A 13,359-nucleotide genomic window follows, 5' to 3' on the forward strand; every position below is an offset into this window, starting at 1 on the left:
TGCGAGTCGTAGGAGGTATAATTCCATCTCATAATCTAAATATCCAACCTCCAGTCAAGAGTAAACCTTTACGCTCCAACCCGAACTTTTACGATGGGAAACCAAAAGTCCTCTCCAGTCTCCAACTATCGCGAAACCCGCCGGGTTTCGTACGTTGTGAGCTCGAGAGGACGTAAATCTAAAGCCGCGACTTTCTCGACCGAACTTTGTTCTTTGAACATTGCTGATGTGCGTGAAGATACGACTTCGTCCGAAGCTAGCGTAGCAGCCACAAGTTCCACGCTTTCCGAACTTTTTGAAGACAATGCCGAGTGTTCAGACGAGTCCGAAGAAGAAGAAGGTAAGCGTAGCTAGTGCCGCTCTTTGTGCGAAGCCGGAAATTATCTCCTCTGTCAAAGTTTTCTTGAAAAGGTTTCACTCGCATCTCACGATATTATCTCTCCTTCGCTACGCGATCCAAAAGACGAAGAATGGGAAGAACGCCTTCGTGTTTTAGAAGACTCTCGCAAACTTCGATTGGTCGCCGAGTTCTTTATGCACCCCGAAGCCAAAGTCCAGTCAGCCCATTCCGTTACCCGCTGCTTCTTTGATCGTCCCTCTGCTCCAGAGCGTGTTGCTCTGGATGATATGGAAGAGCAGGCTCAAGTTATGGAAGAGCTCAAGTTACTGAAGCAGTCGGCGCAGCACTTCATGCATCCCGAAAGAATATTGCCAGTGACTGATGCCACTGCTTGGACGCAACTACTTTGACCGTGCGTCGGGTCCTGAGCAGATCTCGGAAGACGAGCTCGATCAGATGGACGAGATCTTCAAGGATATTCGCGCTCTTCAGATCGCTGCGTCCGACTACTTGCATCCAGAGCGTCCGCTACTTGTGGATGCCTACGTGTGCGCTCGCAACTACTTCTCCCGTCCTTCGGAGCCGGAGTACGAGACGTTCGGAGCCGCAGAGGAGCGAGCCCGTATCGTGGCGGAAGCCAGAGCTCTCAAGCGTCAGGCCGAGATCTTTGCTCACCCCGAGAAGCCTATCGAGACTGCGGATGCGACCATGTTTGGTCGCAACTACTTCGCGCGTTCCTCTGCTTCAGAACAAGAAGACGTGGATGAGTGCGAAGAGCGCGCCCGTATTTTGGCCGAGTGTGCTGGTCTCAAGCAGTCGGCGCAGCACTTCATGCACCCCGAAAGGTGTCGCCACGGTCAGTCCGTACGCCACTGCTCGGTGCTACTTTGACCGTGCGTCGGGTCCTGAGCAGATCTCGGAAGACGAGCTCGATCAGATGGACGAGATCTTCAAGGATATTCGCGCTCTTCAGATCGCTGCGTCCGACTACTTGCATCCAGAGCGTCCGCTACTTGTGGATGCCTACGTGTGCGCTCGCAACTACTTCTCCCGTCCTTCGGAGCCGGAGTACGAGACGTTCGGAGCCGCAGAGGAGCGAGCCCGTATCGTGGCGGAAGCCAGAGCTCTCAAGCATCAGGCCGAGATCTTTGCTCACCCCGAGAAGCCTATCGAGACTGCGGATGCGACCATGTTTGGTCGCAACTACTTCGCGCGTTCCTCTGCTTCAGAACAAGAAGACGTGGATGAATGCGAAGAGCGCGCCCGTATTTTGGCCGAGTGTGCTGGTCTCAAGCAGTCGGCGCAGCACTTCATGCATCCTGAGATCGGTGTCAAACCTTCCTCGGGTGCGGTCAGTCGAAACTATTTCGATCGCCCTTCGGCTCCGGTGCATGGAAAAATGATCCATACGTTCCCTGCTCACGAGGATGAATTGGATCACGACGAAGGACATGATCATCTCGACCACTTCGGAATGGACGAAGAGCTTGAACATATGTTCAACAACATTCGTCAAGATTTGTCCATTCCCGAACCTGTCAACCGGAAAGGAAAGGCATATAGCGACGACGGCGATGAGGGCAACTTATCTCGATCCCCTTCATCTGTTATGCTGTTTGCCGGCGAATCTGTTTACGATTGAATTTCACATCAAATATCCGTTTGCGGGCGGCTGATGTCAGATCAACAATCACTCTGTCATTTGTTCCTTTTTTGACGCAGCCGTCTGTACATTACTTTACTTTACCTTTAACATAATAGCTACTTGATCTTTTTTCTGATTAGAAGTCATATCGTCAGATATTTGGCACCTGGAATGGGCAAAGAGATTTCTTTTAGATTTATATATGCTATAGTTGCAAATATAGAAGCCTACACCAGTCTAACAACTCTGCCTTCCCAACGAAATAAAAACCTGTCTTTCGTCCTCTATACTGATTTATATTGTAGTCAACTGATGTAGAGTGGGAGCTTCCGGTTCATTCAAGAGCTACTCCGAGCGGATACCCAAAACTTGCACGGCGACTTTTCAAAGCGGAAAAAGCCGATGTGCTAGCAAATGAGCTCGAATTTACACGAGGATATCGTGTTCTAACTTTGATGGTAAAAATCGAACAGGACCAATATACTTCACCAAGCACATTCACAAGTGTAGTCTTCGGGGAAAAGGTTTCGAAAGTATTCGCAGGTGTCCGCGATCTGTTCGTCTGGTTCAATATACACTGCCACAGAGTACAGTGCAAAGCCTAGGAATCCGGACACCCCGAGAAGACCTAGTAAAGCCCAAAGGAGTCGAGTGCAGCAGTGTCTGATAGAGGTGCTGAATATCAAAATCCCCACTAAAAACCCTGTCACCAGTCCGCCAACATGGCCTGACCAATCAATGTACGTACATGCACTCAACATGGAAAGGATGGCAATCCCAACCAAAACGCCGCACATTCGGTCATAATGAATGTTCCCATCCAAAGATTTATGTACTTCAAAGCAAGTGCAGCTCATCACTTGTGCAAGTTTTGCAGCGTAGAGACCCATTAAGGTCCCGGAACTTCCAACGCCAATCGTGTCGGCGTCGCCAAGTGAAGCACAGGCCGTACATCCAACGGAACTGACGAGAAAAACGAGCAACCATCTACAAGATCCCCACTCTTGTTCAAAGACAGCAACAGACCAGATCACGCACAAAGCGTTTGCTAGCAAGTGAAGGACGCCAACGTGCAAAAACGACGATGTCAGTAGCCTCCACCACTGATTCTCTTCAGTCATCAAGTATGCATTCTTGCCGCCCCATTCTGAAAATGCGTCCGGATATGGTCCAATCATTGGATTGACATCAAGACTCGCAACTCCGCACATGGCGAGTTGTGTAATTAGTATCAAAAGTTGAACAGCCATAACGATGATGCTGACAAACGGAACGTGTTGTTTCGTCCTCAAGTCGTCACCGTGACCAACGCTACGGCCAGCACATGCTGAGTCCAGCGTGTGGTCATCCGCGAACGTTGACATCGTCTTTGGATTCGTAGCGTAAGTCTCATCGTAGGTTTGGTCAGCCGTCTGGTCGAACGTGTCTTCATTCGAGAACAACATTTCGTCTACAGGGAGTTCTAGTTTTTCGTCATATAGCAAATGATCAGTTTTCTCCAAATGAATGGTACCTTGTTGATGAATGCGCTGCGAATGGCTTTGCAGGGGGCGCCCTTTGAGATTGCTGGTGGTGGCCGAGGCTGCATCTTGTTTCTCGTACCACCGTTTCAGTTTCGTACGATGTTTCGGCGAAGGTAATCGAACATCGATGGCAATCTGACCATCCGGAGAAGCCAAATGATAGCTAGCGCTGTCGGCACTTGTCTGGTTCCAATTAGCGAATGTTCTTAGGGGCGAGTAAGAAGAAAGCGGTGTCAAGTTGCCACTAGGTACCACAGACAACTCTTCGTCGCCTTGTTCATACTCCCTGTCGGAACTCAATCCTCGCCTGGGTGGCGCCTCGTCTCGAGATTGTATCAGGGGAGAAGGGCGTCGGATTCTTCTAAAGGATATTTGTGGGGAGCTTGCTGGCTCGTGTCGATCTATGATAGGTGAATGTTGTCGCTGTTGAGTGATTACTACCGTCGGTACAGGTGGCGGTGTGTATGAGCATTTTCGAAGATGCCCGGAATGATCGGTTTCACTGCCGTTACTTCGACTTCCCCAATGCTTTCTGTACACAGATTCTCTCATATTCTTAAAATACCGAGAATCGCCGTCAATCCAATTCCAGTGGCCTTTTTTCCAGGAGAGGTGCACAGATGGAGTAACGCTCCAACGCTCTGGCGAACGCAGCAGTCAACGGTAAAATTGAGAAGCTGTTGAACAGAGTTATGTTGGTAACAGAATCCTAAAGGTGCAGTCGCGTTACAGTTGAAAAGATCAAAGTTGTGGTAGTCCGCGCACTCATTGGATGGATGATTGATATTGTCGCAATGCATTTGGGAGAGGGAAAGTCTTTGGACCTTTGCACCTCGGTTTTTGGCGATGATGCCATTTGTCAATCGCCCGAATACGTGATTTACGGTTCCTGACAGTGACGTGAATTCCCATTTCCATCCACTTCCGGGTGGGGATGGCTAACAGAAACGAAGCAAAAATTCGTTCTAGTCACTTGTTTCTGGGATTGAAAAAGATCGGATCAATGCCGAAACGTACAGTTGCCAAGATTTTACGAGACAGTGAGGGAAGGTGACGCCATGAGCATGCTGACTGATCTGTGACAACGATGCTTGACGGTGAAGAGCTTCTACAGTTAACCCCTCCCTTTTCTTCTTATTCCTCATAGACTTTGAGGGGGTAGAGATAGAGAACGGTCATCACCTTTCTGGCTGCCTATTTGAAACATCGCCATCTACTCTCGCCAGTTCGTGAGTTCTCTTGGAGACAATCCCGTCCTCTGGTTATTCCCAACCGACGAATCACGCCATTCTTTTCATAAATGAGCGAGACTTCGCGAAAGCGCACGTTTGGCACACTGGTCACGAAAAAGAGTGCTTCGGCAATAGTAGTGTTCGTCTGTCTACTGATATCGTCGTTTCAGGGTTCGCTTGGATATTCGCTTCCCAGAACTCCCAGATCAATATCCGAGAAAGGCTTTACTGTTAGACCACGAAGTTGGACGCCGACGAAAGTCCAGAATAATGCACACACACGACAAAACTACAATTTGGTGAGTGGTCTTAAAAAAGATCCAACTCGTAAAGGATACTATGCCGGTTTGGAGAATGAACACGCAAGAACGTCAACTGCACTCTTCCAGAGGAATGCTCTTCCCGAAGAAGGCGACGAAGGTCCGTCATCGCTACCACAGCAAGATGACCTCTTTGACGGCCGTACCACTCTAATTCTTGTGGGAGGACAATCGCTGCTGATTGTGGCAGCTGCGATCGCCGCTGCAATTCTGCAAACGCCTAACTGGGGATTCGGTCCCAACATTGTGTTCGATTTAAAGTCGATTGGAGGTGGATTTCTGTTGGCACTTCCACTCGGCGGTCTTGCGGCAGCGCTGGATTTGATCGAAGACCGCTTTCCGGCCTTGCAAGACGTAACCAAAGCTACTCAAAGAAGCATCTTGGCACTCATGGGCGGCACATTTAAGCCACTTTTTGCCTTTTTCACCGCATTGGCATTGGGATTGGCGGCTGGATTCGGTGAAGAAATGCTCTTTCGTGGCATCTTACAATACGAACTAGCGAATCGCTTTGGACCCGTGCTGGCTGTGGGTGCCGCCAGTATCGTGTTTGGTGCCTTACACGCGGTGACGCCCCTTTACGCGTTCTTGGCGACACTAGCGAGCGTGTATTTCGGTGCCATCTATCTCGCGTTTGACAATTTGGCCGTGCCGATCTGGTGTCACACCATTTACGATGTTGGCGCTCTTTATTACGCCCACTGGACAGTTTGTCAGCTCACCCAACAAGAGCGGAACGAAATTGCGTTTTGGGAAGGTCCGGGGAAATAAAGAAGATGCCGAGTACTTCCGTAATAGAGATTGTTGAAAGCTACTGCATTCTTTACATTGCTGCTACGTGGCTCTCCAGACAAAGATATGTCTCGTTCGAATTGACTTTAGAGTAAGCCACGGTTCCCCTCATTTTTATTGTTCTTCCTTCACGAAACGCCGTCCAAAAGGGATCCACAATCAGTCTCTCCATGTTCCAGATTTTCGATTGATCCCCACCTATACTCGACTCATCAGCGTTCTTGTTCCAGCATCCAAAAACTAGAGAATCACGCAACACGACGCTTCCGGACCGGCGCCTCGTCGATACTGCTTCTTGTAGCCTTCCAAATAAAGCAGCTGCTTTTCATTGATTGCTCCGCGGCGCCTCTGGCGAATAAAGGTAACGGCTTCAACTGGATCCATACTGGCAAATTCAATCAAAGCAATTGCCACCATGACGGGTGCCCGTCCCAGTCCGGCCACGCAGTGCACCGCGATGCAATTGCTGGTACTGTCGCCATTGGACTGCTGCGTCTTTCCGTAGAAAGTCTTTTCAACCAGCTGTAGCCACGTGTCGATGAGATCTTTGGGTGGAGAGGTTCCGTCCTTGTACTCGAGTTCGTGCAAGGAAATCCCGGCGTTGCTAAGTTCACCACCTTGATACGTCGGTTCGCAAACTCGCACAACATCAGTCACGTGGTACTTGCGCATCTCTTTAATATAGACGTGAAGGTTACCTTGGCGAGGAGCATCCATGATGAGAAACTGCATCGGTTTGACTACAATCAATGTGGGTTTGGTGCCGATGCTCACCGCCACGTTGTGATTGGGGTAATTGTTATTGTTGTTGTGAGCCGACATTGTGACTTGCCTGTTACTGCTCGCGTCCGTAGATGACGAACTATTATTGCTCACCGTCCTTGCTTGCTCGACTTGTGATTTCTTCATATAATTTCCAAGACAAAGGAGCTGTTCTCAACGAAGAGTTTAAATCTCCACGTGTATCTCCGATGAGTACGAGCTTGGTTTCCTTCACCGTCCGCTGTCTGCCGGTAATGTTGTCAATTCTCCTCAAGGTTCTAGTAGTAGAGACTTGAGGGATGCTGCTGGTCTTACCCAGGCTTGTCCTTGCTGCAAGCGTTCAAGAGCCACAGCTGCGTTTGCAATTGCCCAATCCCGGGCGGGGAACTAGAATGCTTGATGGTGTACAGGATGCTGTTGATCGTTGGACAAAGTGCAAAAGACTTGCGGGGATACAACGTCTTTTGGTCTTGCCGGTTCAGGATGTTTGTAGTTGCAAGGCGCAAGGAAGCTTGTGGTAGGGGACACAGGTGTGTGACTGTGAATCTAGTGGTAAGTATTTGTGTGTGACTGTAAATTGGTGGTGATACTGAAACCTTCACTACCTTTCGTACATTAGTGTCGGTTCTACCGTTGCAACTGCATACGGCGTGCCGTGTCCTGCCCTTTGCTGGCTCTCACAGCGCGAGACTCGTTGCTGGTGGTGTTGACTGTAAACAGCTCACGCTCGTAGCACCAGCGCACACGGCAGCAGCCAATTGCAACGGACTGTGACACTGGCCGAAACGAACTTGATTCGTGTTTCGTCTGTTCAGCAACCGGAACAGATCCGGGTTGCAACGGCTTCGCCCCAAACGAGGCAAAACCTCACATTCAACCAAAGCCCTAGTAGTGAAAACCAAAATTTACAAAAATGCATCCAACGAAACATGGACATTGGCCTCGCAGACACTGTTAAGTCTACTAGAGAGCCATTCTACTGTCAGAGACTCACTTAGTTTCCGTAGATCTGCATCTTGTTGTGGTATTGTATCATGTAGGCTCGTTCAGGACAAACCAGGATAAGAGAAGGAGAAGAAAAAGAGAAACGAAGGCCTAGGATAAGACATATTAAACGTGAACGAAGTGTTTTGTGAAGAAGATCTCTAGCGAGCGCTCCGTATATTTACAGTTAGTGAAACGTGGAATTTGTTAACAGTAATGCTGATCAAAGAATCCATATAACGTCCGTTATAAGCCGCCCTAAAGAAGCTGGCTCGTATGAGAATCGTATGGCGTTCTCAACAATTCGTTCCTGTAGACCAACATTTGATATACTATGGCTAAATATCCGCACGCGGGTTGTTTGAAGAATCACAAACGGGTCGTCTCGTCCGGGCCTCACATTCAACTCCGCTCTCGTTGACCTCCATTTATTTCTTGATCATTCGCTCACTGTCTAGTGTGAGTCTCCTGGATATATGTGGGTTTGACATCCAGAATTGCGGCGGGTCTTCCAGTAAAGTGTGTGACGAAAAGCAAAGTTCTTTTTCTAACTCTACCGAGCATGATCGTTCAAACCATTCCGAGCGATCGTAGACGAAGTGATCCGATGCCAGGAGCTGATTGGCAGCATTTAAAAAAAAATTCGGGTGGGGGTCGACATTTATTGCGCTCTTGGAAGCGCATTTTTCAACGAGGGTCGATCTGGAGTGATCCATCTAGCCCGGATTGGACCGAAGTTACCGACGATCATGAGCTCTCGGACGATGAAGCAAGGAAACGCACTCTCTGTGGGACTTATGAATCTCCTCACAGATCGATCCGCTCTCCTTGCTCGCGTCATCTGGAACCGGTGAAATCAAGGACATTCCCCTCGCGCGACTTTCCCGCCATGCATAGCCGTGGACAATACAGTGTCACCACTGATCCAAACAACACGCAAGTCGTTCGGCAGAAACAAGAATCCTTTGCGCAGCTAGACATATCAGCCATACAGCAATCCGAAAGGCGTAGAGTTTGTGGGACGATGAGGAGAAGCTTTGAGGATGCAGAAAATCCACCGCTCGCGGGAGGACCCCGTTCTAGTACGCTGATGCATAAAAAAATCAAAGACACTACATACCAGGAGTGGCTTCAGAGCAACGAAGAAGAAATCGAAATTTGCCTGTGCAAGTCGGACGAAAGCATGTGTCTAGGCCCGTCTGAGAGCACGGAGCTTGACTACGACGGAATGGATGAAGCCAAGGAAGGGATGTTCTTGTCCTTTGCTCAGCTTGGTCTTGTTTTGCCTCAGTCCGACATTTCTTATGACGCTCTTCCTACTCATTCAAAAAGCAATTGCGAAACTAAGAAAGCAAAAGGGGATTGCGTTGCTTTAGGGGAGAACATCAAACCAACATGTACGCACGAGCCAATCACGGGCTTCCTTGGAACAAGGAAGTCCAGCTTGCCAGAACAAGAGTCAAAGAGCGGGTTGGCGGATTCGACCTCGTCGATAACTCGCGATGATCAATGTCTGTTCTCCGCTAATCGTCCAGTATCTGAGATTGACTATGTTCCAGCAATAGAATGCAGTGACGACGACTCCATCTCGACGATATCGGTTTCCCTGGTTAGTGCTGCCAACTATTTATCTGATCAAGATGGAATCGGGGCCATTCGTAATGTCCTTGCTACGTCGCTTACAGGTCTATCCAAGGATGTTACGCAGAGCACTGGCATGTTTGGGAATCACAAAGGACAAATCAATGGAACTTGCACGGACGATAATTATCCAATCTATAAAATCGAGGCTCCCGGCGTCTCCAAAAACGTTAGCAAGGCCGAGCCAAGAAAGATGATTCCCTTGTCGGAAAAGAAACCCAAACGAGATACTGTGGCATCATATGTTGGAATTGCCTCAATGAAATGCAAATCAACAAATTTTTATGGTTCGCAGGGCCTGGAATATGATAGGGAAAACAAATTGCTCTGTAATCTGTCTACGGCAGAAGATATAGTACCAGCCGAAGAACATTCTGCTGGTCTGAATCAATCAAGTCTATCCTTTCTGCAGTCAAGAGGCGTTCCTCCTTTCACAAAGGTGAGCACAAGTAAAATTCCGTATCCGCAAAACGACAGCCGCCTTCCGCTCCCGTATCAATATCTGGACGAATATGGGTTCATTGTGACCCCCTCCTCATACGAAGATCCTCCTCTCCCGAACAAAGACCTCAACATTTCTACTGCCGACGGACCGAGTCATCTTGTCCACAACGTCGATGCTGATCTTTCCCTTTCACTTAAAAATGAGGAACATTTTATTTGTGACCAACATCGTCTGTTGCCATCGCAACACACAACCCCACCTATGAGCTCTAGTGGTTTTGACTGTATGCTCCTGTCCTTAAGCACCCCACTCTACCCGGTTAAAAAGTTACCCGCAGCTGAATCTCTTTCAAACGAATTGACTTCAATGCCGGAGTCTGTGTCCGCTGAAAGTGCTCCTACGCAAAACCTTTCACAGTCAGTTCCAGCAATTATGCTGGGGTGGTGCAACCGGAGTTTCTTGGGTACCGAATAAATCAATCATTTTGGGGGACAAGAAACTTATGAACAAAGAAGTGAAACACTTCAGCTGGTAGACGCAATGAGACAGCCTCCCATGTGTGCAGGACTCTGCGAGTCATCAATATGTGCGGTAGTTTATGTAGACGTTAATGTAAGTAGTAGGCTTCATAGGTGAAAGATCAGATGCTGTTCACAGTCAGTAATTCTTCTCGTCATGCCTTCAGTGGACTTTTAAAGGCCATAGAGAATCCTGATTTTCTTAACGATTAATAAGCTTTTCATTCAAACAAATAGCCAGAAACGGCATGGTTTTCGTGGTCATCTGGTAAATCAAAAATTACTTTTGGAGTGGTGCCAATTCCACCTGCCGCCATCACAATAAGAAGCGGCATCAAATGCTCTTCCCTGGGATGGGCAACACGAGCGCCTGGAGCCTGCTCCCACCTACTGAGCTTTGTCGCCACATTCCCAGGGCCAGTGATGGTTGTCTTGAGCCATTCGTTAAATAATTTGGAAGCTTCGTGCGTCTCTGGGCTTGGATTGAAAAACGCATGCATATTGTGAAACGTATAGCCAGATCCCAGAATCAAGACTCCTTTTCACGGGTAAGTTACGTCAGAAAAAGAAAATTCGTTAAGGGTTCACTAGCTAAAAAGAATAGCTTGGTGAAACAAGAATTATCTCTTACCTTCGTCTCTTAATGGTTGCAAAGCTGCCCCTACTTCCATGTTGGTGTCAGCCGACAACGAGCTGTGAAGGGACACACAAACTACTGGGATGTCAGCATCGGGATACATGAGCATCAAGGGTACAAAAACTCCATGGTCAAAGCCCCGAGCCGGATCTAGCTCACTAGGTATACCATTGTCCTCGAAAAGACTGTGAATTTTGGTCGCAAGTTGGGGAGACCCTGGAGCTGGATACTGATATTTATACGTCTCCGGTGGAAATCCGCTGTAATCGTAGTACATCTTTGGTGCTTCGGCGGATGATATCTTAATTGGATCGCTTTCCCAGTGAGCTGACAGAACAACGATCGACTTAGGTTTCTCTAACGGAAGATGCTGTTTAACGACTTGCTTCATATGGGCTGCTAAATGGAGCTGCCGGCCCATCAAGGGCAGCGGGCCTCCACCATGATTCAAAAACAGTACCGGGAATTTCATGTCTCGACGTCTGCGGCAAACTACTTCGACCAAGGATCAACAGTGTAAACTAAAGAAATGTGATCACTGATTGGTCGACTTCCATAATCCATCAAGAAGACACGTACAATCGCTTGGTTCCTGTTAACGATTCTCGAACGAAAACGAGGCGAACATACTCGAAGTTCGTTGTTGATCCAAAATGTCGAGCCTGAAAATGAAAATCCCGACTGGAAGAGCCTCGCGGGATGGGTCACGTTTGGAAATTCCGGTCGCGCTAATTACGTCTCCGACAACGAGCTCTCCCCGCACTATGAACATATTTTCGCGCAACACATATCATTCAACAATGCTCAATTGCGCTCCAAGACAAGACGCGAAAGTCTTTCTTTACCTTTCAAATTATTGTCTAGTTTTGGATGCCGTGCTCAGCAGTCAAGACAATGGATTCCCAAATCTTCTGTGGTACGGGCATGATTCCCACAGCTTTTCGTTCCTCCGACATGTTTGCGGACCGCTCTCCCGGGATACGAATGTTGTCACCGGACGCTTTCACCGCGGCGATAACAGAGGCTGTCTTGCTTTCAAAATCGTCCGTCAAAGCATTGGGATCGATAGCAATAAACAAATGTCCCCATGACTTGGCCGACTTTTTGGATTCCACAAGTCCAAGTACTGCGCTTCCCGAGAGAGCCCCAGCCAATAGCTCAATACACAAGGCCAGCCCTGCACCTTTGTGTCCACCGAAGGTTGCAATTGCACCGCCGTCCAACACTTCTGCGGCATCAGTGGTCCAACCACCGTCTTTACCATAGGCAACATTGGATGGCAGCGGCGTGTTCTGCGCTTTGGAAGTCAGTAACCCAAACAAGGCAATTGCCGAAGTCGCCATGTCAAACTATGGTAACGAAAGGAAAGAATAGATGAGAAAACGGTGTGTCAAGACGTGAAAGTAGGGTCGCTTTCCGGTACAGTGTTCACAGTCAATATTACCGTACCGTAAAGGGAACCGCGTCTTTTTGTGGAATTCCCACGGCGATGGGATTGGTCCCAAAGACGGGCTTTCCTCCTTGAGCCGCCGCCACGAACTCTGGTGAATTGGCCATAGCAATCCCAATAATTCCTTTTCGTGCCATGCGTTCTACATAAAAGGCCAGCTGTCCCGACGAAGTAGAGGTATTGTAGGAGGTAACGATGGCAATAGGACCGTTGGTTGTTGCTTTGTGGACCGCCAAGTCGGCAGCATTGACGGCAGCGAGCATCCCGGGTGATTGATTTGCGTTAACGACAGCCGATGTGGGAGTCTCGCGTTCGACAGTTGGTTTCCCGGCGTTGGGCGACGGCGCCATGAGTGCGGGTTGGTACATTTTGACGAGTCCCTGATTGTTGCCACACAATTCGGCGGCCGTCATAATTTCTGCCTGGAGAGCTGCATCTTCGTGATCCCAGCCAATCATTTGCAGCGCCTTGGCGGTTGTTTCTCGGGCTTCTTGGACCGAAACGTGAACGACATTAACGTGCGCGTCGGTGCCAAAGAATCGATGATGCGGAACGACTGTGGACTGACTCGTTCCACGAAAGTCGGCACGCAACGGGAACGCGTTTCCCGTAAGCTTTGCTACTGGTCGTACCAATGCACGCGAGTATTTTCCGACACGAGAACGTAACAGATTCTTGGTCGCATTCATCCTGATTGTCCGGGATCGATCGTTTTGGGTAGACCGAAAGGCCACTGTATCCAGATTTATTGTATCGTGTCTACCGCACCAAATACAGTGTCATCGATATCGGCTCTTTGATTCTCTACAATACCAGCAGCTGCGCGCGCAAGTGATACGTGTCTGTATACCCAACCCTGTGTATGTGACGTAAGAGTCACGATCCCCTTACGGGACTGGCATGCGTGCCGAGGAGAGGTAGCTTGGCGGACGACCAACGGACTAACGTAACGTTCGATCACTGTCAATTCCAACTAATGGAAGTTCAACGCCCAATGGGGTTCTGTTCGTTGATTGGGAAGCACCCGGAAACGATAGAAGTTTTTCGGTACGACGACGCGGGAGCTCCCG

The 13,359-nt window shown here is 48.8% G+C and overlaps 7 protein-coding genes across 7 annotated transcripts; 3 read left to right on the forward strand and 4 right to left on the reverse strand.

The window, feature by feature from the left end:
* Nucleotides 1-29: 29 nt before the first annotated feature.
* On the forward strand, nt 30-2,124 carry PHATRDRAFT_48027 (predicted protein). The gene is made up of 4 exons (XM_002182258.1): nt 30-340; nt 464-714; nt 773-1,155; nt 1,202-2,124. Exons 1-4 carry the CDS (start codon nt 94-96, stop codon nt 1,980-1,982), a joined length of 1,662 nt encoding a protein of 553 aa, XP_002182294.1. The 5' UTR covers nt 30-93; the 3' UTR covers nt 1,983-2,124.
* Nucleotides 2,125-2,470: 346 nt separating this feature from the next.
* Nucleotides 2,471-4,366, reverse strand: PHATRDRAFT_48028 (predicted protein; the record flags this gene model as incomplete). The annotated part of the gene is made up of 2 exons (XM_002182414.1): nt 2,734-4,366; nt 2,471-2,712 (listed from the first exon to the last, which is right to left on the reverse strand). The coding sequence occupies exons 1-2, from the start codon at nt 4,058-4,060 to the stop codon at nt 2,471-2,473; spliced, it is 1,569 nt and encodes a 522-aa protein (XP_002182450.1). The 5' UTR covers nt 4,061-4,366.
* Nucleotides 4,367-4,593: 227 nt separating this feature from the next.
* Nucleotides 4,594-5,873, forward strand: PHATRDRAFT_48029 (predicted protein). Its single transcript, XM_002182259.1, has 3 exons — nt 4,594-4,879; nt 4,911-5,000; nt 5,045-5,873. Exons 1-3 carry the CDS (start codon nt 4,809-4,811, stop codon nt 5,829-5,831), a joined length of 948 nt encoding a protein of 315 aa, XP_002182295.1. The 5' UTR covers nt 4,594-4,808; the 3' UTR covers nt 5,832-5,873.
* Nucleotides 5,874-6,092: 219 nt separating this feature from the next.
* On the reverse strand, nt 6,093-6,608 carry PHATRDRAFT_14549 (predicted protein; the record flags this gene model as incomplete). The annotated part of the gene is made up of 1 exon (XM_002182415.1): nt 6,093-6,608. A coding segment is annotated over one exon (516 nt), but the record flags the coding sequence as incomplete, so codon positions are not given.
* Nucleotides 6,609-8,067: 1,459 nt separating this feature from the next.
* On the forward strand, nt 8,068-10,219 carry PHATRDRAFT_48031 (predicted protein). The gene has a single exon (XM_002182260.1). It carries the CDS (start codon nt 8,161-8,163, stop codon nt 10,156-10,158), a length of 1,998 nt encoding a protein of 665 aa, XP_002182296.1. The 5' UTR covers nt 8,068-8,160; the 3' UTR covers nt 10,159-10,219.
* A 204-nt stretch (nt 10,220-10,423) lies between these two features.
* On the reverse strand, nt 10,424-11,380 carry PHATRDRAFT_48032 (predicted protein; the record flags this gene model as incomplete). The annotated part of the gene is made up of 2 exons (XM_002182416.1): nt 10,834-11,380; nt 10,424-10,740 (listed from the first exon to the last, which is right to left on the reverse strand). Exons 1-2 carry the CDS (start codon nt 11,309-11,311, stop codon nt 10,424-10,426), a joined length of 795 nt encoding a protein of 264 aa, XP_002182452.1. The 5' UTR covers nt 11,312-11,380.
* A 282-nt stretch (nt 11,381-11,662) lies between these two features.
* On the reverse strand, nt 11,663-13,023 carry PHATRDRAFT_54834 (dehydrogenase). Its single transcript, XM_002182417.1, has 2 exons — nt 12,289-13,023; nt 11,663-12,188 (listed from the first exon to the last, which is right to left on the reverse strand). Exons 1-2 carry the CDS (start codon nt 12,976-12,978, stop codon nt 11,700-11,702), a joined length of 1,179 nt encoding a protein of 392 aa, XP_002182453.1. The 5' UTR covers nt 12,979-13,023; the 3' UTR covers nt 11,663-11,699.
* Nucleotides 13,024-13,359: the final 336 nt, after the last annotated feature.

The sequence above is a fragment of the Phaeodactylum tricornutum genome, chromosome 15 (genome assembly GCF_000150955.2).
Source record: "Phaeodactylum tricornutum CCAP 1055/1 chromosome 15, whole genome shotgun sequence".
In the NCBI taxonomy this organism is placed as follows: domain Eukaryota; phylum Bacillariophyta; class Bacillariophyceae; order Surirellales; family Neidiaceae; genus Phaeodactylum; species Phaeodactylum tricornutum.

What these genes read in the sequence shown, in the direction of transcription:
- PHATRDRAFT_48027 (XM_002182258.1), top strand. Translation starts at nt 94, where the DNA reads ATGGGAAACCAAAAGTCCTCTCCAGTCTCCAACTATCGCGAAACCCGC. An exon ending in ATCCCGAAAGAATATTGCCA is followed by an intron (nt 715 to 772) that starts GTGACTGATGCC and finishes GGTCCTGAGCAG; the next exon opens with ATCTCGGAAGACGAGCTCGA. An exon ending in GAGTGTGCTGGTCTCAAGCA is followed by an intron (nt 1,156 to 1,201) that starts GTCGGCGCAGCA and finishes CGCCACGGTCAG; the next exon opens with TCCGTACGCCACTGCTCGGT.
- PHATRDRAFT_48029 (XM_002182259.1), top strand. Translation starts at nt 4,809, where the DNA reads ATGAGCGAGACTTCGCGAAAGCGCACGTTTGGCACACTGGTCACGAAA. An exon ending in AGTGCTTCGGCAATAGTAGT is followed by an intron (nt 4,880 to 4,910) that starts GTTCGTCTGTCT and finishes TCGTCGTTTCAG; the next exon opens with GGTTCGCTTGGATATTCGCT. An exon ending in GAAGTTGGACGCCGACGAAA is followed by an intron (nt 5,001 to 5,044) that starts GTCCAGAATAAT and finishes CAATTTGGTGAG; the next exon opens with TGGTCTTAAAAAAGATCCAA.
- PHATRDRAFT_48031 (XM_002182260.1), top strand. Translation starts at nt 8,161, where the DNA reads ATGATCGTTCAAACCATTCCGAGCGATCGTAGACGAAGTGATCCGATG.
- PHATRDRAFT_54834 (XM_002182417.1), bottom strand. Translation starts at nt 12,978, where the DNA reads ATGAATGCGACCAAGAATCTGTTACGTTCTCGTGTCGGAAAATACTCG. An exon ending in AAGACGCGGTTCCCTTTACG is followed by an intron (nt 12,189 to 12,288) that starts GTACGGTAATAT and finishes TCGTTACCATAG; the next exon opens with TTTGACATGGCGACTTCGGC.